The sequence below is a fragment of the Arachis stenosperma genome, chromosome 5, assembly GCF_014773155.1.
Source record: "Arachis stenosperma cultivar V10309 chromosome 5, arast.V10309.gnm1.PFL2, whole genome shotgun sequence".
Classification (NCBI taxonomy): domain Eukaryota; kingdom Viridiplantae; phylum Streptophyta; class Magnoliopsida; order Fabales; family Fabaceae; genus Arachis; species Arachis stenosperma.
Window position 1 is genome coordinate 130016155 of NC_080381.1, and position 25061 is coordinate 130041215.

At 33.4% G+C, this 25061-nt stretch overlaps 2 protein-coding genes across 4 annotated transcripts; one reads left to right on the top strand and one right to left on the bottom strand.

Moving 5' to 3' along the window:
- Nucleotides 1-9847: 9847 nt before the first annotated feature.
- LOC130979034 (homoserine dehydrogenase) lies at nt 9848-17160 on the bottom strand. 2 transcript variants are annotated; one of them, XM_057902386.1, is made up of 13 exons: nt 16868-17160; nt 16479-16629; nt 16309-16383; nt 16081-16196; nt 15792-15845; nt 14810-14897; nt 14632-14724; nt 13105-13145; nt 12604-12657; nt 12315-12478; nt 11775-11844; nt 10183-10599; nt 9848-10011 (listed from the first exon to the last, which is right to left on the bottom strand). In XM_057902386.1, exons 1-12 carry the CDS (start codon nt 16961-16963, stop codon nt 10474-10476), a joined length of 1128 nt encoding a protein of 375 aa, XP_057758369.1. In that variant the 5' UTR covers nt 16964-17160; the 3' UTR covers nt 9848-10011; nt 10183-10473. The 2 variants fall into 2 exon arrangements, with proteins under 2 accessions (XP_057758369.1, XP_057758368.1); XM_057902385.1 differs by having other exon boundaries at nt 9852-10011; nt 16309-16386; nt 16868-17158.
- A 1767-nt stretch (nt 17161-18927) lies between these two features.
- On the top strand, nt 18928-24804 carry LOC130979225 (phosphatidylglycerophosphate phosphatase 1, chloroplastic/mitochondrial). 2 transcript variants are annotated; one of them, XM_057902606.1, is made up of 7 exons: nt 18928-19323; nt 20884-20922; nt 21217-21964; nt 22053-22130; nt 22293-22366; nt 22452-22559; nt 24415-24804. In XM_057902606.1, the coding sequence occupies exons 3-7, from the start codon at nt 21286-21288 to the stop codon at nt 24526-24528; spliced, it is 1053 nt and encodes a 350-aa protein (XP_057758589.1). In that variant the 5' UTR covers nt 18928-19323; nt 20884-20922; nt 21217-21285; the 3' UTR covers nt 24529-24804. The 2 variants fall into 2 exon arrangements, with proteins under 2 accessions (XP_057758589.1, XP_057758590.1); XM_057902607.1 differs by lacking the exon at nt 18928-19323 and adding an exon at nt 19804-19822.
- Nucleotides 24805-25061: the final 257 nt, after the last annotated feature.

A 25061-nucleotide genomic window follows, 5' to 3' on the forward strand; every position in this document is an offset into this window, starting at 1 on the left:
CTATTTTAAAATATCTATTTAAAAGTCATAAATTAATATTTTAAAATAATTGTCCATTTTTAATATCACAATGGTTAATCATTATCATTATTATCGCTAGCGCCAAACATATTGAAGTGGTGCACTAGTGCGTTTTAGGCTTGTAGCATAACAGTCTTTGTGTTCCTTTTCTCAATGACATTTATAAAAGTATTATATATTAATAAGGAGATTTGATAACAATTAAAAATTAATTTTAGTAAAATTTGTCAATATTTACAAGATTTAATACTATATTTTTGTAATAATTATGTTGATTTTTTTTCCTTATATTACCATAGACTATATATAGTATTTTGTTTATAGTTCATAGGTATATGTACTAGAGCCAATACCCTTTGTCTTTTTTGTTTTTGTCTTAACCAGGAACGGAGCTAGATAAAATATTAGAGGGGAGCTAAAAATATTTATACAATAAACTAAGACCTTTAACTATTTACTACAATAATAATCTATTTTTTATTTTTTTTTATTTTTAAATCGAAGTTGATTCCTTTAACATAAAAATTATAATTTTATTATTTTTTATTAATTAATCGATATTTTTATTATTTTAATTATATAATAATTATTTTTAATCAAATTTGACTTTATCATAATTATTTACAATGCCTAATATCCATGAAGTTCCACTACGCATATAGGATATTGAAAGTACAATGGATATAACTAATATATTTTTACAATATCTTGATTGTGACAGCAAGGACTTGTTTGCCTCCTTTTTCACCTCCTAATCCTTTGAGATCTAGTGTCACGGTAAATTTTAGAAAGTTAAATTTAACAATATTTGTATAATTTTTTGAAGTATTTGAGAATGTTTTAAATAGTTCCGGAAAGTTCTAGAATATCCCAGAAGGTTCTGCAATACCCTAGAAGGTTCTAGAAGACTCTAGAAGGTCATAGAGTATTCTAGAAGAGTGTAGATGTATATAGAACTATGAAGAGTAGTATGGAATAATCTAGAAGTATTTAGAAAGTTGTAGTATGATGGATATTTGTAATGAAGATTCTAGATGATTAATCTAGAACGTTGATTAGATTTAATCCTAACCATCCATTGAGGAAGTGGATGGCTATAAATAGGAATAAGAGTTAGAGTGTGATGTTATGTGTGAGTCATTTGTAACCAGTATTTTTTCCACCAAAACTTATTTTCTCTTGTGTTTTCTTGTGTTCTTAGCTTTCTTGCTAAGTATTGAGAGTTAGGCTGACTTGGTCTTAATTCAAGAGATTGAGTAAGTTCGAGTGCCGACACGATAGCGTTGAAGTGTATCCAAGGCCATGATAATTTGGCATCAGAGCAATGTTCAAGAGGGAGTACAAGTGGTTTGTGGGTATGGCTTCTAGTGTAACCATGGAGCATGTTGAGTCTCAAAGAGGAAGGGATACTATTCCTTCTCAATGGGGAAGCAAGAAGGTGCGCTCTTCAAGTGAGCCTAGAGGTAAGGGCTCTAACTTCTTAGAATAGAGAGTTTCTATGTTGGAGAATATTCTATCCTCTATAGATGAGCGCTTCCAAAGGATAGAACATGACAAGGAGACCCTCGAGACTCACGTGTTAGGAGAACTAAATGCTTTCAAAGAAAGCATGTTCCAAATTGAAGAGAAACTTGAGAATTCCTTGAAGCTATTTAAGGAAGTTCGAGTTTGGTTCGAGGAGGCAAAATCTCGACCAACTATTATAAGGGAGACGACAAAGATTGATCTCCCAAAGTCAAAAGAGTTCAAGGGGGTGAGGGACGCTCGATAGGTGGAGAACTTCCTATGGAAAATGAAGAGGTACTTTGAAGGTCAAGGGGTGGTCGAAGAAGCAATAAAAGTATGCACTGCAGCTCTCTACCTTTCTGATAATGCTACTTTGTGGTGGAGGAGAAAGTGTGTAGATATGAAAAAGGGTACTTGCAACATAGCTACATGGGAAGATTTCAAAAGAGAGTTGAAAAGACAATTCTTTCCTAAGAATATGGTCTATGAAGCAAGAAAGAAATTGAGGGAGTTGAAGTACAAGAGTACAATTAGCGACTATATAAAGGAGTTCACTACTCTCACGCTTCAAATCCCCCAACTTAGCATCAGAGGATGCATTATTCTTCTTTATTGATGGACTCCAACCCTAGGCAAAGCAAGAACTACAAATAAGGAATGTTAAGGATGTCGATGAGGCCATCGTGGTGGCCGAATCACTCACTGAGTATCATAGGGGAGACTCTAAACCCAAGTCTTCTTCCAAACCTAGTTCTACTAAAGGTAGGGGAGACAAGGGGAAGAGTTTCTCAACCAAGAAAGAAGGGAAATACTCTTCAAAGAAAGAGTAAGAGAAAAAGAAGAATGCTTTTGTGCCCAAAGGATGATGCTTCATGTGCAAGGGACCCAAGTCTTCTTCCAAACCTAGTTCTACTAAAGGTGGAAAAGACAAGGGAAAGAGTTTCTCAACTAAGAAAGAGTAAGAGAAAAAGAAGAAGGCTTTTGTGCACAAAGGATGATGCTTCATGTGCAAAGGACCACACCAAATGAAGGACTGTCCCAAGCTAGGGACTCTGCCATCTATCGCCAAGGAACGAGAGTCCCAAACTCAAATAAATGAGTGTGTTAGATCTATCCAACTCATGAATGCTGTGAAGGGCAAAGAGACAAGCACTGCAGAAAAGAAAGGCTTGATGTATATCAAATCCTTTATCAATGAAAAATCCGTCATGGCTATGATCGACACTAGTACTATACACAACTTCATCACACCTAATGAAACAAGAAGGCTTGGGTTAAAGATAACCGAAAAGAATGGCTGGTTCAAACCCGTGAATACCAAGGATGAACCTCTTAAGGGAGTAGGAAAAGGGGTTGAGATGACTCTTGATTCTTGGAAGGGTCTTGTGGATTTCTCAATAGTACCCATGGACGATTTTAAAATAGTCATCAGGCTCAATTTGCAAAGGAAGATAAATATAATACCTATGTCATACTACGACATAGTATGCATCATGGAGAAAGGGTCTCCATGCATGGTCCTTACAGTCTCTAAAGTTGGAGACCACCGATGCTCTCTGCTATGCAACTCAAGAAAGAGTTCAAGAAGAGAGAGATTACATATTTGGCTCTATTACAAGAGGAATCAACATCTAAAAGAGAAGACATTCCTCTCGAAGGAAGTTCTTGAAGAAAATAAAGATGTGATGCCTCCCGAGTTGCCAAAACAACTACCACCTATAAGGAAGGTGGACCACAAGATTGAATTGAAGTCAGGAACAAAGCCGCCTGCCTCAGCACCTTATAGGATAGCACCGCCAGAACTTGAGGAGTTGAAGAAGCAACTCAAGGATTTGCTAGATGCTAGGTTTATTTGTCCATCGAAGGCATCTTATGGCTCACCAGTCTTGTTCCAAAAGAAGCATGATAGTTCGTTGAAACTATGCATCGACTATCGAGCACTTAACAAGGTAACCATTAAGAACAAATACCCTATTCCTTTGATAGCCGATTTGTTTGATCAACTTGGTAGAGCCAAGTGGTTCTCAAACCTGGATTTGAGGTCAGGATATCACCATGTAAGGATTGCTGATGGTGATGAGCCTAAGACCACGTGTGTCACGAGGTATGGATCATATGAGTGGTTGGTGATGCCTTTTTGGCTTGACCAATGCTCCTGCGACCTTATATACCTTGATGAATGAGATCTTTCGACCTTACCTTGATCAGTTTGTAGTGGTCTACTTGGATGATATTGTTGTCTATAGCAATACTTTAGAGAAACATGTAGAATACTTACGAACTGTGTTTAAGATCTTGCGAGAGAATAACCTATATGTGAAGAAGGAAAAGTGTTCCTTTGCAAGGGATGAAGTCCACTTCTTAGGACACATAATTAAAGATGAAGCTCTCTGCATGGATCAAAGAAAGGTGAAGGCTATTAAAGAATGGGAGTCGCCAAATAAGGTATCTGAATTGAGGTTATTCCTTAGGTTGGCTAATTACTATCGGAGGTTTATCAAGGGATACTCCGCCAAGGCTACACCATTAACTGATCTTCTCAAGAAGAATCATTATTGGAAATGGTCAAAGGAGTGTCAAAAGGCCTTTGATGAGTTGAAGGCTGCTATCACAGAAGGACCAGTACTAGCACTACCTGACTACTCAAATGTATTTGAAGTCCACTCTGATGCTTCTGACTACGTTATTGGAGGAGTTCTTATGCAAGAAGGACATCCGATTGCCTTTGAGAGTCGCAAATTGAATGATACAGAGAGGCGATACAACGTCCAAGAGAAGGAGATGGCCGCGGTAGTACATTGTCTGAAAACTTGGCGTCACTACTTGCTTGGTTCACACTTCATCGTCAAGACAGACAATGTAGCTACAAGCTACTTCCAAACTCAGAAGAAGTTAAACCCCAAACAAGCTAGGTGGCAAGATTTTGTTAGCTGAGTTTGATTTCGAATTTGAATACAAGTCAAGCAAGACTAATGTGGTAGCAGATGTGCTGAGCCGCAAGGCTGAGTTGACAGTCATTTCTATGGTCGAAGGAGATATTGTGCATACCATCAAAGAAGGGTTGCATCATGATCCAGTAGCCAAGAAGTTGGTCGAGTTGGCTAGAGAATGTAAGACCAAAAGATTTTGGCTAGAAGATGACCTTCTCTACACCAAAGGAAGAAGACTATACGTCCCTAAGTGAAAAATCTAAGAAGAAAATTAGTCAAAGAATGCCACGATACCAAATGGGCTGGTCATTAAGGTCAACGAAGGACCTTGGCACTTATTGAATCTTCCTATTATTGGCCTCAAATGAGGGATGAAGTGGAGAGTTATGTGAAGACTTATCTTATGTGCCAATAAGATAAGATTGAAAACAAGACACCAAGTGAATTGTTGGAACCTCTGCCTCCATCAGAGCAACCGTGGAAAAGTGACTCTCTAGATTTCATCTCTGCCTTACCGAAGTCCAAAGGGTTTGGATCTATTCTTGTGGTAGTGGATCGATTTTCAAAGTATGCTACCTTTATACTTGCCCCTACTGACTGCACTGCAGAGGAAGCAGCATGGCTATTCTTCAAGAATGTGGTGAAGTACTGGAGATTGCCTAAGAGCATCATTAGTGATCCAGATCCACGCTTCATAGGACGACTATGTACAGAACTGTTCAAACTCCTTGGGTCGGAGCTTCATTTTTCAACAAACTTCCATCCTCAAACCGATGGGCAGACTGAGAGAGTGAATGCCTTACTTGAGTGTTAATTGAGGCATTTTGTAAGCGCTAATCAGAAGGACTGGACAAAACTCCTCGACATTGCTCAATTCTCATACAATTTGCAAAGGAGCGAGTCCACAGGGAAAAGTCTATTCGAGATTGTGACCGGACAACAGCTGCTTACACGACACTCTCTTTCTTCCTCTTATCCAAGGAAGAGCCCAAGAGCTTATCATATGATTAAGTCATGGGAAGAATAAGCAGATGTCACCCGCTCTTACCTCAACAAAACTATAAAGAGGATGAAGAAATTGGCAGATAAAAAGAAGAGGCATGCAAAACTATCAACTGGGAGATAAGGTAATGATTAAACTTCTTCCACAACAATTCAAAGTCTTTCGCAAGGTTCATAAGGGCTTAATCCACAAATACGAAGGGCCATTTGAGATCATTGGACGTGTTGGGGAGGTTGCTTACAAAGTACAACTCCCTCCCTCTATAAAGATCCATCCGGTCTTTCATGTGAGTATGCTTAAACCATATCCTGAAGACTAAGATGAACTGAGTAGAGGTGACTCGAGTCGTGCTCCGCCTGTGGTGATTAGATCCTTTGATAAAGAAATCGAAGAGATTTTAGCTAATCGCATCGTTCGACGAAGAGGAGTACCACCAAGTATCCAATACTTGATCATGTGGAAAAGACTCCTAATAACCGAAGCTAGCTGGGAAGCTCGTGAAGATCTATGACAATTCCGAGAACACCTAGAGCACTATCATGAACAGAACGCGACAAGGACATCTGCACATTAGGTGAGAAAGAATGTCACGGTAAATTTTAGAAAGTTAAATTTAACAATGTTTGTATAGTTATTTGGAGTGTTTGAGAATGCTCTAAATGATTTTGGAATATTCTAGAATATTCTAGAAGGTCCCGCAATGTCCTAAAAGGTTGTAGAAGATTCTGGAAGGTTATAGAATATTCTAGAAGAGTGTAGATGTATATAGAACTATAAAGAGTAGTATGGAATAATTTAGAAGTATTTTGAAAGTTATGGTATGATGGATATTTGTAATGAAGGTTCTAGATGATTAATTTAGACCGTTGATTAGATTTAATCCTAACCATCCATTGAGGAGGTGGATGGTTATAAATAGGGATGAGAGTTAAAGTGTGATGTTATGTGTGACTCATTTGTAACCAACACTTGAGTAATAAAGTGTTCTTTCCACCAAAGCTTCTTTTCTCTTGTGTTTTCTTAGCTTTCTTGCTAAGTATTAAGGGTTAAGCTGACTTGTTTTACCTCAAGAGGTTGAGTAAGTTCGAGTACCGACACGATAGTGTTGGAGTGTGTCTAAGGCCGTGACAGTGGTCTTCACGTGCCTTAAATTCTTCGCAGTGAAGCATAGAGATATGCAGCAGAACACAAGTCTGGGGGAAGCCATTGTCCTGGAAGTGAAGGATTGTCTCCACATCGTCAAGTCCTGCCTCAAATCCGAGCTTATCTGCTGCACCAAGGAGCTCTCTGATAGCCACCTCTGCAACCTCAGCGAAATCATTATTAGGGTTCACAACTTGGAGTTCCTGAGGCACATCAAGACCATCTTCCAAGGCACCGATGAGGTTACTGCCATGAAGATCCAAACCGTGATCATCAACTCCACGAAAATGTACTACCTCTACTTCATGTTCTACGATCTAGAGTTGCAAGGTGCCATTATCGCCAGCAAGACCGTATGGCGGAACTCTAACAGTACTAGGCAACATGGTCCATTTGATGCTATTCCATGGATTAATATTGTGTTGAGATGATGGTTGATTTGTGAGATGATGTTGTTATTGTTGATAAGGGTGGGTTAGAGTGATAATGGAGATGACGGTGCGGTGAAAATAGAGGTGTTGATGATAATGGAATGAACTAATAAAATTATTGGAAATAGAAGAGAGAAAACAAAAACATATTCGTGATTTAAAAAAAAAAAGGAATAATTTAGTAATTTCATAAAAAATTAAATAATTGACTAATTAAATTAACTATTGACTTAATATTTGAATTGTTTTATCAAACTGACCATATATTTCAAGATTCATTTTATCAAAAAAAATATATATTAAGATCTATTTTGTTAATATCAAAATTTGTTGAACGTCAAAAATGACTATTTACTGTTTTTGAATTTATGGATATGTGTAACACGTGCAGTGTCTCCCCGTACCTGGTATACAACTCTCTTCCTCTCATCACTCACTCTAACACTCAACACTCAGTTTTAGTTCAGGTGAGAAAAAAAAATATTGGCTTTGAGATGGGAGAGATCAGCAACCAAGAAGAGAAATGCCACCCAAGCCACCGAGAGAAAGGACAGGGATCGTCTTTAAGATTGCATTATTAATGATCTCAATCATTTTAATTATATAATATTTTTAGTTTTTTTAATTTAATTTTTAATGATAATATTATAAATTAATGATATTTATGTTGATTAATTAGTTTGTTTGTTATTAGAGAAATTAGATGTAATTTTTTAGGTAATTTTATAATAATAATAATAGTAGTAGTAGTAGTAATAGTAGTAGTAATATTATTATGATAATGAAAATTAGAAATATATTTTGGGTATTTTTTGAAAATTATTAGTTAATCTTAGAAATTGGAATAATTTTTTGAAAAATATTAATAATTATATTAGAGAGTGAATGCTATTGTTAGTGGAAACTAGAGTTAATTGGTTTGGGAAATTATGAAGTGTGTGTTAGTTTTATAGGAAAATAAATTTGATTTTTTGTGTTCTAGTAATTAATTTAATAATATTAGGGATATTTTAATGGAATTAAAATTGTGTTTTGAGATATTTTTAGAGATTTATTAGTTATTGTTAGAAAGTAGAAATGTTTGGATGATTTTTAATAATATTAGTGAGTATTTTAATGTAAATGAAAAATATTAATTTTAATATTATTTACTAATAATAATAATATTATTATTATTCAAGTTAATAATAAGGGCGAATATGTAGCAATTTTCTTTTGAGATCTTGCTGATGCCAAAATGAAAATAATGAATTAACCTTATTTATGTGGGATGATTAATTTATAAAAATTGGATTAGACTGATTGATTCAATCGAAAAATCAACGAATCAGACACTGAATCAATTCGATTTAGTTCTTATGGTCATGTCTTTTATTGTTACTCATTATATTTAATGTTCATAATTATTTTAATTTGTTATTATTATAATTTATACAAAAGCAAATTAATAAAATTTATATATAATTTAATTAAATTTAAATTATGTGAAATAATATTTTATTATTCAATAATGTATTTCTTGTTTTTATAATATTTCATGCGTTTATTTTATTATTACCAGTTTAAACTTTAAAGAGTTTGACCAATAATTTAATTATTAGTTCGATTTTAATAACTATATTTATATTTATTAGATGATTTTTTGTCTTACTTTGAACTTGGTGGCAATGCCAAAGTTATTGAAATTTGTTCAACCTCTTGGTGTATACCTCAAATGTAGATTCTGATGGGTATATTGGTTGGCTGAATAATTGGGTGTGATGTAAAATTGCAAATGTGAAGAGCTAGTGTAAGTTTTTTATTTATTTCTAGTTTTTATTTTACTTTTTATGATATTCCTAATCTAGCATGTTAGGTAGTAATTCGTTATGAATTAAAAATTTATTTAAGAATCTGTCATAAACTAATGAATTATTATATATATAAGACAGAATTTAAACTCATTTAAGTGAATCAATAAATTGACTACTAAACCAATTTAAATTGGTCTACTTCTAATTTTGTTGTGGATATTAGAATGCTGAACAGGAAAATAACAAAAATACTAAGTGTCCAAGTTTTTTGAATAATCAAATTCTTAAAATTTAAAAACCACTCGCATCACTCGCTCTTCCTCCTCCTCTTCTTTTTGATATGATGTTATTATTAATATTGTTATTTAATTTCTTCTCTATTTTTTTCTTCTCATCCTTTTTTATTATCATTATCGTCGTACTCATATTTTCATGATATTCTTTTCTTATAAATATTGAAAAGACTATATTTGTGTGCTGCAAAAAGTACGAAAAATGCAATACACACTTTAATTGTGCGCTAGTGAACAAAAGACTATATTTATATGCTGCAAAAAGTGTGAAAAATGCAATACACACTTTAATTATGCGTTAGTGAAATGCGTGTGCATACGTATTTTTTAGAGTATCTTTTATTAATAATAGAACAATTTGATTATATTTAATTACCAAAAAGACTTCTACATGTAGCATTACTCCGAACATAATGCCACAGCCAAGCAACATGGTACAAAGGCTACAAGTACGCAATGCTACATAAGCATTCTAAAATTGTGGCTGAGGCTTGTCCTAATGGCAATCACATTTGCCTCCTAAAATTGCCACATGAGTTCGAATCTCTCTTGGTGAAAAAGAGACTATAAGATGTGTGTGTGAGTAGGGTGTGTGTTGTATTGACCAAAAAAGAAAAACAAAAGGCATTATAAAATTAAGAGATTTAGACCCTCTATAAAGTCAAAATTGTAGCAGTACAAACTAAATTATGCATACAACAATGTCACAGTTTATATTCTACATAAGAAAAGCATGCTAAGTCTAATTGTACTAAACAAGAAAATATGTCTTATTACAAAAGATTATCTCTAAAGAAGCGCCAAAAATTACTCGGATTAGATCCAAGAATGCATGTTTATAGGTTATCCTCTCTATTCATAGCACCGATCCATCATTTGTGTTTGCCAAGGCTGAAAATTTTCCACATAGGCTAATAAGTAAGCTTACTCTTTTTTTTTTTTTAACTTTAGTTCTCTTTCGATAATTATCTCAAAATAAAAACAAAAGGATGTTAAAATTTAAAAGACAAAAACATATTTGAAAAAAAGAACTTAGAGAAAAACAAGATAAATTTCTCTGACCTGAAACAAATTTTGTCCAATGTTGTCTACCTAAAATCGGAGGAAATGGAGACAAATTCATCTACAAAAATTTTCTATATATTGTTTTTGTCTCCTGTCTTTGTATCCCTGTCCTAAGACAGTTATCAAAACATCCTTAGATAAGCAACGATGACAATCTTCCATTGAGTAATGTAATATATCCGGTTAACAAAATTCTCAATTTACATACATCCAAAGCAAATCAGCTACATTCCAGGGCAAGATACCCAGAAATTGTGCTCTTACTTTTTGAGTAGAAGGCAAAAAACCTCAAGGAAACAGATCTTGGATATCCACAATATCGGCAAGAACACCGGCAGCAGTAGTGTCATTACCAGCTCCAGCACCCTGAATGACCAACGGTTGGCTGGTGTAACATCGAGTGTATATTTCCAACTGTCATTTTCAACAACATACATAAATGTCACATTTTTTAAGTAATTAATTGATCATAGTGGAAAACTTTTAAATATAAGGATTTTTTTAAGGCCGGTTTAAACGGACATCTGGGGAAGGATGGGAACGGATAGGAAGGATCCATGGGAGTCATGGTTTTGGAGTAGTGAACACATAAGGTAAAACCATCTTGGACTTCTCTTAAACTTTCGACTTTCTTATAGCAAACACTTGCTTTAAGAAACGAGACAAACATCTTAAATTTATAAGAGTGGGACAAGCTCTCAAATTGATTTCTTTAGCTAAGAAAATCTGATAAAAAAATTTGTACTAACTGCAAACTATCCCAGGAGAATGTTTGATTATCCAACATAAAGTGCTCTTTATAGATTTTTGTCTATAGTGAAAGGTGAGGAAAAGTTGTCAAGAAAGGAATCCAAGAACTAAGGCAAAGTATATGGAATGAAATTTTAACAGCATAAGGGGAAACACTAACAAAGAAGCTTGATTGTATTATTAAGGACAATGGAGAAATAGAAGATGATATAAACTATAGGATCCAAGCAAGTTGATTAAAATAGTGCTTTAAGTTTTATATACAACAAAAAAGTACCTTTAAAACTGAAGGATAAATTTTATAGCATTGCCATTAGACCAACTATATTGGATGGAACAAAATGTTGGGTGACTAATGCTGAAGATGAACATAAATTTAGCATAGTCAAAACATGGATGCTTCAATTTGATGGATGAGCAATCATACGTGTATGGACAAAAAAGAATAAGGATATGAGAGAAAAAGTTGGAGTAGTAACCATTGTTGATTAGATGGTAGAATCTCGTTTGAGGAGGTTTAGACATGTAGGAAGAAGATTTATAGAGCATCAAATGAGAAGGATAGATCAAATGGAAGATAGACCAGTAGTTAGAGATAGGAGGAAGATCTAAAAAGACTTTGCATGGAGTAGTCAAACAAGATCTCTATGTGAACAATGTCACTGCAAATATGATACATGATATGACGCAATGACATCGTTTAATTCATATAGCTGACTCTTACATAGTGGAATAAGGTTTTGCTGTTATTGTTGTATAGTAATTAAAAAAGAAATGCAGGCTCAAAGTATACAACTAAGAATTATGGAGAACAAGGTCAGGAAATAAATAAAGCTTACCACATTATCACTTCCTCGAAGCCTTCCTAAGGGAGAATTCTTTGGAAGCTCTTGAATTCCAACTTCACAACTGCAAATAGACAAGATACATAAGTACATATATATATAAACCAGTTAAGAAAAATTTAGTTTCTAATCAAATTTTGCACACCATAAACCAGATATGAGATATCAGCATGCAAACAACTAGTGATTCGTGTTATGTGGTTAGTTGCTATGTGATTTCTGTTACGTAGTTTATTGGTATGGTAATCGGTTAAACAAGAAGATACTCTCACAACAAACTTTGTACATTACAGTTACATCAATGGTGTGTAAATAACCAGTAATTGACTAATTGTGTGTTATATGATATGCTGATGATTAGGGAGTAATGATGGGAGTATTAAACCATGTGGTAAACTTTTTAAAAATGGTGGCAAAATATTACTAACTTAATATAAAAGGATTGAATCTAAAATGAAAAAGGAGAAAAATATGTGAAAAGGGCCTAAAAACAATGCACGATTGAACAAAAATATGAAGGACAGAGAAGATTGCCTTGAGCCCTCTATTACACAAACATAGCGAAGCACATTTCCATTTGAGGCTGCCTTCTCTACTCTCTCTTGAATGTCTTTATCTAACAATGGAAGTCCAGAGTTCATGAAATCTTCCACACTCATCACATCAGGCCCCATTTCTTTTGGATACAAACTCTCAATCTGTAAAAATCCATATGAACATACAACAGAAAGAACATAGAAGCATTACATAGGGAGGGACAATTCACCATAGAACAGAAAGGGAAAGCGGCATGGCAGTACAATATGACAAAGTTCATACAAACCTGAATAGTATCCATATTAATTCGTTGACCAAGTATTCGAGCAAGGATCAAAGCCTGTTTCAATATTGGCCAAAAACTAAAGGAAGTTAATATAGTAGTTTGAGTTATTATTCATACTAGTACACAAGCAACCAAATATTCTGGTATAATACTGCATGTCATATGATAAGAAATGATCATTTAAATATTATACCAAGATTGCAGATTCTTTAATGGAAAATTGACTTCCACTAGCCAATTAAGGTGAATATAGCACAAACTTCTTCCAATAGCAAATCGTGTTCTGGAATTTTCTTTGATAAATCATATTAAGATTCTTTGGAAAGGGGCATTTTATTATATGCTTACAATAAAAAATGGGTGTCATACTCTCGCATGTACAACATTGTACACTTGTTCAAAGTCCTATCAGAATAAGAAAAACATTTTCTATTTGTGACATTGTGACTTAACAGCTGCAAATCAAATAAGATATGCAAATATAAAATAAACATGATGAACCTTTCTAGCAACATCCATCCCACCAAGGTCTTCACGCGGATCTGCAACATTATGCATAAATTACACTTATGCTTTACAAGTTATCAAACAGATAAAAACCAACTATATATCAAATGAAGCCCCAGAAAACGAGCCCAAATAAGGATAACCATGCTAATAAAATCTCTAATAAATGAAATGCCAGAATTATTAAATATAACCAGCTAGAACCTAGAAACATTTATAAGATGTTTCATCACTGAGTATATGTCATGCTGTGGAGCAATAGCTGTAACATAAAGTGGTAATGGTCCTTAAAGGTGACAAAATTTATTTCCTTCTGAAATTCAGTACACCATTAGTAAACAAGCCAATTTTATTTAATTTTCATGCTCCATATTCATTTACTTTAACATTCAAAGCACATTGTAAAATATAAAAAAGAGTAAAAATGGTCGTGCTTGCCGTGTAATCAAGCTGGAAACAGAAATTCAATATCACTAATTTTTTGGGAAAAAAGAAACCCAAATAGCCGCCAACATTATCAGAGGATTTATGCACATCAAGAGAGAGTTTGCTGTGAGTAGCCAACAACTGATAGAGAGATGCTGTTGGCTGGTGGTAGATAGTTGATTAATATGAATGAGGTAATAATAGATCAACTAACTATGCTTCAATTATCATTTTCAACCAAGTAAATGATGCAATTATGTATACAATAGCTCCTAAAAATAAAGTGTGTCAAGGACTAAGGCTTAGTTTGGTAAAACTTTTCGGAAAAGTGCTTGTCACAAGTACTTTGTTTTGTGTTTGGTTAATAAAAAAGATAATATGTTGCTTGCAGCTTTTAAAAGTTAAGGGGTGCATCTAAAGGAGGTGCTTTTCAAAGATAACTTGTGTTTATCAAAATTAAAAATTCTAATATCACCTATTCACCTCGTATGTTCAGAAATATCCAAATTTAGTATTATATTTATGTCTATTAAAGTCTATTTATAATTTAAAAGTTGTTTTACCAAACACAATTGTTGTTACTTGTGCTTATTATTAAAAGCCTTTTTTAGGTGTTACAACTTTTAGAAAGCTATCTTTCAAAAGCCAACTTTGATAAGCTACTTTCGAAAAGTACAAGCTTTACCAAACCAACCCTTAAGTCTCTTAAACTTTAAGTGCTTAGGTAAAAACTTAATAGTGAATTTGTATCTCTTCTAGGCGAACTACCAAGTGCCAACACCTCTTTGTCCTTGAGATACGAATGATGTGCAAATTCACCCTGTGGCTTGTGCTGTATTCAATTTAATCATAAAGAATGGAGGGGCAAAGATCGAACTCTCAACCAATTGTTATAAAGGTTCAAATTTCATATTAAAAACCAACACTCCTAAATGCTTAAGCTGTCGGGTAAATGTTTTGTTGGAAGAACTGAAGGTCACATCTTATAGTAGTCAGTGGATTGGCAAATCAATTTTAACTAAAGAAATTAAACATACATAATAAGCTTCAAAATCACTATTGGAGTATAACCTCAAATATAGCACAATCACTAACCCGGTTCAGTGTAACCAAGACTTTTAGCAGCTCTCACAACTTGGCTCAATGGCTTTCCATCCTCAACCTCGCTCATTACATACCCCAATGTCCCTGGTAAGAACATCAGAAATGAATACAACAGAAAAAGCGATACCTTATTTATATGCTAAAGATATATCTGTGAACAATGTCATACCACTCAGACTCCCAATAATGCGATGAACAGGATCCCCTGAAGAGATTATGCGATTTAGGGATGCTATCACAGGAAGACCAGCACCTACCTAAAATAAAACCACTATGAGTGCTTTGATCCATGCTATATACATCACAATTTTATATATCCACATGACTCATTCAAAATACTTCTCATTATTAAGGTTCAAGATGACCTCATGAAATGCATCCATTAAAAAGAAGGCACATAACTGAATGATTCTGACAACATAGTTACCTAACATATACATAGTTCTTGAACAATAACAAAATAGTTTTTGTTAGAAAGTTATGGAAGAAAATAAGAAAGTGATCATATAATGAAGTAAAATGAAGAATAATAATAAACATTATGAACGATAATGAGTAAACAACTATATATGATCAATGCATAGAGAAAATACGAAATATTGATCTTTTGAAAGTAAAAATGAAAAAAAGAACAATCAAATTATTTCTAATAATCTGCATTCTAAGACATTAGAGCAAAACTGATACTTCTCCATCAAAAATAATAATTCATAGATAGCCATTCTTTTGGTTGGTTTTGGTTTTTATGGAGGATTTCTTATCCTTCATCTCCTGGAATTGTTCTTTTCTTCATATTAATGATATTCTTTTTGTCAAATGGTCTGTGTCTATGTCATTGTCCTAGAATCTAAGTTCCTTCTTGTAGCTGGAAAAACCATTGTTATTTTTTTAATCACATCGGTCTTCCAAGTTACTACCAATATCACCTCCAAAGTTGAATAACTTAGGCAATTTCAGATTTATTTTTTTTTTTTTTATTTTAAAGACAGGGATTCTCATTTAATCTTACAAAATCCATCACTAATATTCCCCAAGAAAAGTAAAAGTAAATGGGAAAATTTTGATCAAGTTTATATTCCATTTTGTTTAAATGCTATTTTGCAATTATCCATAATAATATAACAGTTGAGGCAAGAAAAAATATCACTTACAGTTGATTCATGCCGGATACGTCGCGGATATGCGTAAAGTTTTTCAAAATCCTCCTGTTCCATAAATAGTATTTGTTATTAGATGAACAAGTACAACAACTGAACAAAGAAATACAGAAAAGAAACTAGAAGTGTAATCTTCAGCTTACAAAATAATTGCAATTAAACCTTGTTAATGGTGAATAAATACCACAAGTCAGAAAGAGAATATAAACAGATTTCTTGACAAAACTTACTAATCATGTATCTCCAAGTTTCCGATTTCAAAAACTACTAAAGATGATCTTACCATTGTAGATGTAAGAGGCTTCTTATTTGCCATAACAATACAACAACCCAGATCAACAACTTGTTTTAGCACCGCAACCGTGTTTGAGCTTGCAGAACAATCTACAAAGACCAAACCTATTTCCAAAAAATGCAGGAAACGTGTTCTTAATTATTGAAAGCATGTAATTTACTTTACAATCAATCAAAGTAATTTGGTAATGCATGACATGTTAGAAATTAAACAAACCTGTTTTGCCACCAAGTTGAGAGGCAAGCTCTAGAATCCTTTCTTGCAATTCAGGATGAGAAAATAGCCGGCAGTCTCCTTCAAATCAAAACTTAGTAAGCATTAAAAAGCATGAAAATAACCGTTCATATCAGCAGCAACTACAAGACAATATAAACATAGATATCTACCAAGATCACCAAGTTTCGATAGAGAGCCGCCATCACGCTTGACACGGCAAAGTTCCATCAAGAATTTATCATCCAATCCTTTATTCGACGAATCCTCCGTAACCACCAAAGATTTACTATCACTTACTCCCAGAACATTCAAGCACAGTCCCTGTCACCAAAATCGTAATCATAACAGTTAACATTCAAAATTTAATGAACACGTTTTCTATCAGTTTAAGAACAGGATCGTAATACGCAGAGGTCAACAGCAAGATACATTTTTGGGAAGCATAGGAAACCAAATCCAAAGAATAATGCATAACATAAACAACAGGAGTGTAAATAATAATAATAATAATAATAATAATAATAATAATAATATCGTTAAAGCTAAAATGGTAGGGTACCTGTGAGGAGTGAAGAGAGCGGCAGGAAACAATGTGTTGGAGAAGGTGACAACCAACTCCTCCGCAGCCCATTAGAATCAGAGGGATAGTCTTCATTTTCTGAGCAATTTTACGTTTTTTTTGGTAAAAGATGAAAAGGTTAGCTATCGATGTTGTGGGAATCAGTGTAATGGAAATGGAAGAAGTTGGAAGTTAAAAAGTGGCAGCAGTGATGAGCAGTGTTTAGATATTAGGCTTGTTTTGGTTGAGGAATTGAGTATTTGTGTTGCTGGACCAGCCAATGAGGAAGCTGAAGTAGCACAACTTCGCAACTATGAACCAAAATAAGTCCCTGGACCAGCTTAGCTCATTCTTAATATTTTTAATTTTAAATATATTAATTTTTTACACGTATTGTTTAAATATAAAATTTTTATAAATATTTTTACTTTCAAAAATTTAATCATACAATTTTTTATAATAATTTCATATTAATAAATTTGACAATATACAAAATATATTATTTCAATAAAAAATTATATAATTTACTAAAATACAAATGTATGATGCATTTTATGGATTTTTTAAAATAAATAATTTAAATATTTTATTTATGGATATAGATGATTTATAACATATTTATTAATTTCTATCTTTTTACTAATGCTCTCTAAACGAATTAAGATAATTATATTTCGTTTAAATCTTAAATGAAATAAGACATGATTTTATTTAGTTTTAGCTCGTTTGCAAACGAGATATATGGAATTTAAAGAATAAGTGTAAACGAGACATGTATATTTATAAATATAAAAATATAATTTTAAAAAATAATAAAAAATATTAATAATTTAACTTAGACTAATTTAAAAAATAAAAATTAATATACTCTGTTACTATTTAGATTGACTTTAATTAATTTATATCTCATTTATATTTTAAATTTTAAATTAATAACTTTATGTTGTTTGTACTCTATATTAAACTTTTACAAATAGAACATCTTAAATAATATAAAAAATAAACGGTTTTAAAATAATAGGAGAGATGAGTAGTTTTAACTCGGTGATGGAACGTATTATGTAATTTGAAATTATTCATTTAAAATTAACACATTATTTTCTTTAAAACCAATACATTTAAATTAGTACTAAAAAATATAAAAGCTTTAAAAATTTTGTTATATTAAAAATTTTATTTAGTACCAATGTGCATACAGATTAAAAATTAAATTGTTGTAGAAATTAACACACTTGAATTAGTCCTCAAAAAAATTTATACTAAAGAAGAGCGTCAATAACACTCTTTTTGTGTGTGTTTTTTTGGAAATAGAACCTACAATATAACATTTTCTTACAATGAAAGGTAATTGATTTACACACCATAAAGACAGAGAGAGAAAAATAAAAATGTAATAGAATTCAATAAAAGAATAAATACATAAATTTTAGTATAGTAAAAATTTGTGTGTTGTGTTTTAAAAATTTGTGTTGTATTACGTACAAATTTTTGTGTGTTATACTTTAAAATTTTGGTAGAAACTCAAATGTAATTAACTTCATGTAAAGTTGATAACTGAAAGCTGTTACATAAAAATTTAGTCAAATAAATCAAATAATTTAACAATTTTTAACTATTAAGCAGTTGGCTGCACGTTGGTTTTTACTTAAATTCAAAATTTGTATGCTCTCTAACAAAAATTTATATTTTGCAGAAAATATAGAAATGCTTGTATATATTTCCTGTCTCATTTTCAGAGTGATTTTTATTATAGTTGGGCCAATTTAATTGAATTTGGTTGTCAAAAAGAATTTTACATGTGATATTAAATAAAGACAAATAAAATAGTCACCAAAAAAAATAAAGACAAATAATATAGTATCGTATTTTATTTATAATGTAAACGAAATATAAACAATCTTAATTTATTTACAAAACAAAATATATAAAAGAAATAAAATTTGATAAATAAGTTATAAATTATTTATATCTATAAATAAAATATTTAAATTATTTATTTAAAAAAATCCCACTTTTTATATGATGCATACTATGTTAAACTAAAAAATGTAGAAAAAAATAATAAAATAACCCTAATTTCTGTCAGAACCTCTGAGCTCTCTCACTCGCTCCTCAGTCGTCTCCAACCTCCGTCTCCAGCCACTAGCCGGCACACTCGCAAACTCACCCTCGTCTTTGATTTTACTACTCCCATTCGCTCCTCAGTAATCTCCCTCTCTCTCTCTGTGTGGCCTGCCTGAGTGCCTGCCTCCGCCTTGCTCTTCCGCCGTGCCACTGACCCGCTGCCTGCCAGTGCAGGCCTCTGCGTCGCTCTTCTGCGGCGCCACTGCCTCTGCTTCCCTGCGAGCGAGTCTGCGACCACTGCCTCTGCGTTGCTCCCTCGCTGCTCTGCCTCGTTGCTCCACTGCAATCTGCGACGCTGCTTCTGCCTGAAGCCAGATTTCTCAGACTTTAAGGTTGGCAATTTGTTGCAGATGTTTTTATACCATTCTTTTTAATTTTGTGCTTGCTCCTGCAATATGTTCAGCTTGTTGAATGTCGTGTAGCATAGACGAGGATGAGTCATGATAGCCAAAATGAAATTGGGCAGAGAACAAAGTATATAATTTGATCATTGAAACTTAAGAGTTTGGAAATTAGATGAATTGTAGGTTCAAGGGTTCAAGTGATTTTCTGGGAATGAGATGATGATTAAAATTGTTTTGGTAATTGTTTTAGAAATGGAGGCTTGAAGGGATTAATCGCAGACTCGGGAAAGAGAAGTATAGGTATTAAAGAAAACTATATGAGCGATGTATAGGCAAGTAAGCAATTATTCGTGATAAATTTTAAAATAAACGGATTGAAAAAGATGACAGGTTACCTTGTTCTACACCTTAGAAATTGCATGGTATGGTGCATGTAAGATGACATTTAGAAGATTCTCCATTATTCAGTTCAATTCATTTAAAGAAGGTATTACGATTTACTGATTTTTAATTGTTAAAAGGAAAATATAAGGCTGAATGTTTGATTGTTTATGTGATTCATTTGCAATTACAATAAACTCAAATTTCACATAATCACATCAACAATCTACTTGTTTTTCATTTCCGATGAAATTTTTGTTTATCCTAATCTCTTCTGGTGAGGATCAATTGCGCCCCTCCCCCATACCTTTAAGTAAAAGTAAACATGTTTATAGAAATATGGTCAACAGATTTATTGCAATGGCAAGAAAAATTACTAACGAGTGTACGACTGGCAAACGGTAGACAGTAAACAGGGGACAACGAGAGACAACCACTACAGCAAGTCTGTAGACAGCCATGAGCTCTGAAACACCAGAGAGCATTTGAGAAAGAAAAGAAGGTTTCTTTAGTTTCAGATTACTAATAAGATCACACTACAGTACCCAAGCTAGTAGAATCCAATACAATTTAACAATCACAATATGGCATGCTTTTTCTTATCTACATTGCTTGCAACCATTAGTTTCCAATGCAGTTATCAAATGAGTATCTTTGCTAGTAAGTTCAGAATAAATGCAGTTCTAGTTCACAAACATTCAAATTGTTTATAAGAGGGATTATATAACATTTCATAGATAAACTAAAATTTGAAAATGAATGCCATTAAGAAACACAAAAAAACGCGTGCACACAACAATGTCAGTAACAACAGCAATTATAAATCAAGCAGAAGGCAGAACCAGAAGGCACAAGGGAGAACGTGGGGTGTGGAAATTTAGTGCACTGCCGCCTCCCATCAAATGAGAGGACTCCGGCGATGAGCTGTTTCTGGCTACAGACTGGCAGTAATGTTCGTCTCTTATGGGGAGGGGGACAATTGATCCTCAATAGTCAATACAAAAGATTATGGAAAACAAGTAGATTGTTGATGAGATTGTGTGAATTTCGAATTTATTGTATTTGCTATACTTGTAGCTCAAGTTCCATGCAAGTGACCATTTTAGAATTTACCTTTTCATTTATTTACTCATATAAACTTATTAATGATTTTGGTGATTACTATAGGTAAATTGAGAACTTCAGAACACCTGGACGGGACTATAGGTAAATTAATGATGTATTCTTTCTTCAGAACTATAGATGTTCTTTTGTACATTTATGTTAATGGAACCATAATTGGGCACTGGCACTTTTTGCTTCATGTATGCTTAATGGAACCATAATTGGGCTGTTGTATATGTTCTTCCATACATTTTAGTTTTTTAAAATGGTTGTTGAATTTCATTATCATTTATGTTACATTTTATCTGCGGTCAATCTCAGTATATTACTAAATTCCTAATCTTGTTTTGATGATCTTAATGGTTATAATTATGCTAATTATTGTTACATAAACAGCAATGGTTGAAGCATACACCTCCAGGAACATGAGGACATTGTATTAGGTAGGCAGGAAAAACTATAGGAATGCTGTCATCTACTGCTTCTGCTCAGCTTCCAAGTTGCTGGTACCTCTTTCCCAGTCATCTTAATGCCCATCATCATGCCCAGCAAAAGAGAAAACTCACCAGTCTAACACTTGCAAATGCAGATAGACAAGTCTACAATTTGTGTCTTTCTCAGGCCCAGAAAAACAATAAAGGGCTAGAAAGCAATTACAGGACTAGATACAATTTCAACTTAATTCAGAATCACAAATACCCATTCTTTCAGCAGCTCTTTCCCTTTGATGACACAAAAGACACCAATAATCAAAATTCACAAACCCGAAAGGAGAGTCAATTTGAAGTAGACAAACATAAAGGATTCAAGGAAAACAACATAGCCAGGTCACTTTTCACAGAAATGTGGTGGGTAGATATAAAAGCAGCAATTGGCCAAAGAATCAACTTGGAGGGCATTTTATGCTCAGCAATGGTGATCGTAAAAAGCCCGAAATTGGCACTGCCTCATATTGCTGTTCCAGATATAAGGTACATTGATTGGGCTGAGCTTCGTAGAAAGGGATTTAAGGGTGTTGTCTTTGACAAAGATAATACTATTACAGCGCCGTACTCTTTGATGCCTTGGCCTCCTCTTGAGTCTTCATTGGAGCGTTGTAAACTGGAGTTTGGTCCTGATATTGCTGTATTTAGTAACTCTGCTGGTAATTGTAATAGGATGCACTTTGAAATTCATGAATCTAATGTTGTACTTGCAGTCACAGCATGTCTTATTTTCTTGTTGTGAATCAGGACTTCATGAGTATGACCCTGATGGTTCTAAAGCTAGAATGCTTGAGGCTGCAGTTGGAATTAAAGTCATTAGACATAGTGAGTACTACTTTTTCTGTTATAGATTTAAGCTTTTGTTGCTTCTATTATCTTGAAAACAAGTTAATTTTTGCCCAGTGGCAAATGCTTGGACTAACATATTCTGTAGGGAGAAATGGAAATGAAAATGATATTGACATTGATACATTATTTATGTTGCAGAAGTAAAGAAGCCATCCGGTACAGCCGAAGAAGTTGAAAAGCATTTTGGTTGTGAATCTTCAAAGCTAATCATGGTTGATGAGAAATTTATTCTGTTTGTTTTCTGGTAGGTAATACTTTCAGTTTAATTTGATATTAAGTTATCCTATTTTGTGACAGGTGGGTGATCGGCCTTTCACTGACATTGTTTATGGCAATCGTAATGGGTTCCTAACGATTCTCACAGAGCCTTTGAGTCTTGTTGATGAGCCATTTATTGTTAAGCAGGTTTAATTTTTTTTTGTTTTATTTTTTCCTTTGGTTTCTAGAAATGTTTGGTGTGATTTTTTTTCCTTTCAAATAATAATAGATTGCATATCTAGTCGAAGTAAATGATTATTTTATTCTATCTTTCTTTTTGGTACATTTACGAAAGTGTTCAGTGTTAGACTCTTTTCCAGCACCTCTTTTCCTAGCAAAGAATTGGTTAAACTCTCTATGTTTAGTCTGTAGTACTTGAGAGAATGTTTGTGCACTTGCGTGTGTGCGTGACAGGAGAAAGAGAATGGCAATATAATATGAATAAGAACAAAACTACAACAATAATGCATATCTCTACCCTATATTATACTCTCATAATAGAGAGGCAGTGACTCTCAATCTAACTCCATATTAATTGATGAACTTCAATTATATGATACCATTACATATGATGCCTATTTATAGACTTGAACTTGCTAATTTCCTTAATCACCAAGTATGAAGTTAGGTGGTGGCTTTGGTAGACTATAGTTTCTTCAAGAGCTTCCAGTTCAATGTAATCAACTTGACAACTTTGACAAGTTGATTTAATTACCAACATTGCCTCCCCTAAATTGTGCTTGGAAAAATTGACCTTCAAAGTGACAATACTTATGAACTCTTTTTTTTGTGGTGTTGATTTGCAAACTTACATAAAGACAAAATCTTTTGAATATTGGGACCAACGTTCTCTAGTTCTTCTCTGAAAATATTCTTGTAATCTCTTTATCTTAAATCTTTTCCACATCTGGTTCAATAATTGGAACCTCAATAATTGGAACCTCGATCTATTCCTACTCGTTCATAGGATAATAACCCTATATTGCATTCAACTCTTGAAGATATTAATCGTACTGTCTGCATACCACAAGTTTTGCTTCTGCTATAATTGTTGTAGCCAACATCTTCCTTCAAATACTTTTTTTGGTTCTCCTCTCAACCACCACCACTGCCACAAACACACAAATATTATGATACTACAGTGTAAGAGATCCGTATGGCTCTATTGGTATTCTTATGTATCTAGGGAGGTTTAGTATATTTTTAAACATTGATGAGTATGTAAATTTTTTATATATTTTTATTCAAGTGTGCCTTGTCATTCGCTTCATTTCTGATGTTTGAGAAAAGTTTAGTTGTATAAGATACCTTCTCTTTGTTAAATTTCGAACTTCCATGTAACGAAAAACATAAAATAGCTTCATGTACTAAGGTCTGGTGCTGTTTAAGTTCCTTGATTGTATTCCAGGTTAACTAATTTCTTGTTTCAAGTACTGTTGTGGGCTGATTTTAACTTCCAATTCAATAAAGATATCACATCCATACTTAATCGCTAACTCCTAGAATATTACATTATATTGAATTATTGATTATGGTTAGTACAGTGGTAGGGAAAAAATGTTGTAGTAGTGGTGTTTGTGGTGCTGGTTTGGTTTTGATGGTGGTGGTGATGATGGTAGAGGAATTGGAGTAGAGAGAAAGAAAGGGAAGATGATGAGGGTAAAATTAGAATATAAAAATGGATTTGGACAATAGGGATAAAATAGAAACTTGTTTCAATTAAGACTGAATTTGAATCAAATTAAATATTACGAATATTTTTGAAACTTTTCAAAAACTTTAGAGATAAAAAACATACTTTATCCATTTTTTAACAAACATGCATGAAAATTCCTGTACATACATTAGTTTAATCTTTTCACCCACTGTAAGCACTACGACTGAAGTTTAAATTTAAGCATCTTAGGATTCTGCTGTGATGGCTAATTTATCTATGATCATTGTTCAATTCTTAACAAGTTTCTTGGTTTTTTTAACCTGTGCTTTTAATGATTGGTGATAGGTGAGGAAGCTGGAGACTACTTTTGTATCTTATTGGTGTAGAAGAGGGTTGGAGCCGCCTGTCCAGAAGTTATTGCCAAATCCCATGTCGTGTGTCAAAGAGCCACGCCCTTGATCGTTTCCTAGGGCATAGAACACTACCCTGTCCCTTTTGTTTTGTTCTGAAATATATACTGCCCTCCCTACCTTCCAGTAATGAGTTGTGCATAATGCATGCTCATCAATATTTTGTTTGGTTATTTAATTTTTTTATCCCACCAGACTTGATTATGTTATTCCTTCTCGTTTGCCTTTTATTTGGTAGGTTCCTTGCGTAGTTTGGTATATATCCTCAATGGGTAGTAGAATAATTAGAAAATGGGTTTTCAATATAATTAATATTTTATGATCATTATATTTGAAGGTCCATCCAGACTTGCTTAAACAAACTAGTAAACTAATTATTAGATCAACCCAAGTTGGTTGTATTCTGATAAGGTTAGGGAGCGTATAATTGCAATTGCACCTATGCAGTTGGTTTAGAATACAAGACCGCAAGGTACTCAACCAGCTCAAGCTTCAAAGCAGCACCTACAAGGTCCGCTTCCAGCTCAAGGTGTTCCTTTTTTTTTTTTTTTTCCATACAGCTCAAGGTTAAAGGCTGCATGT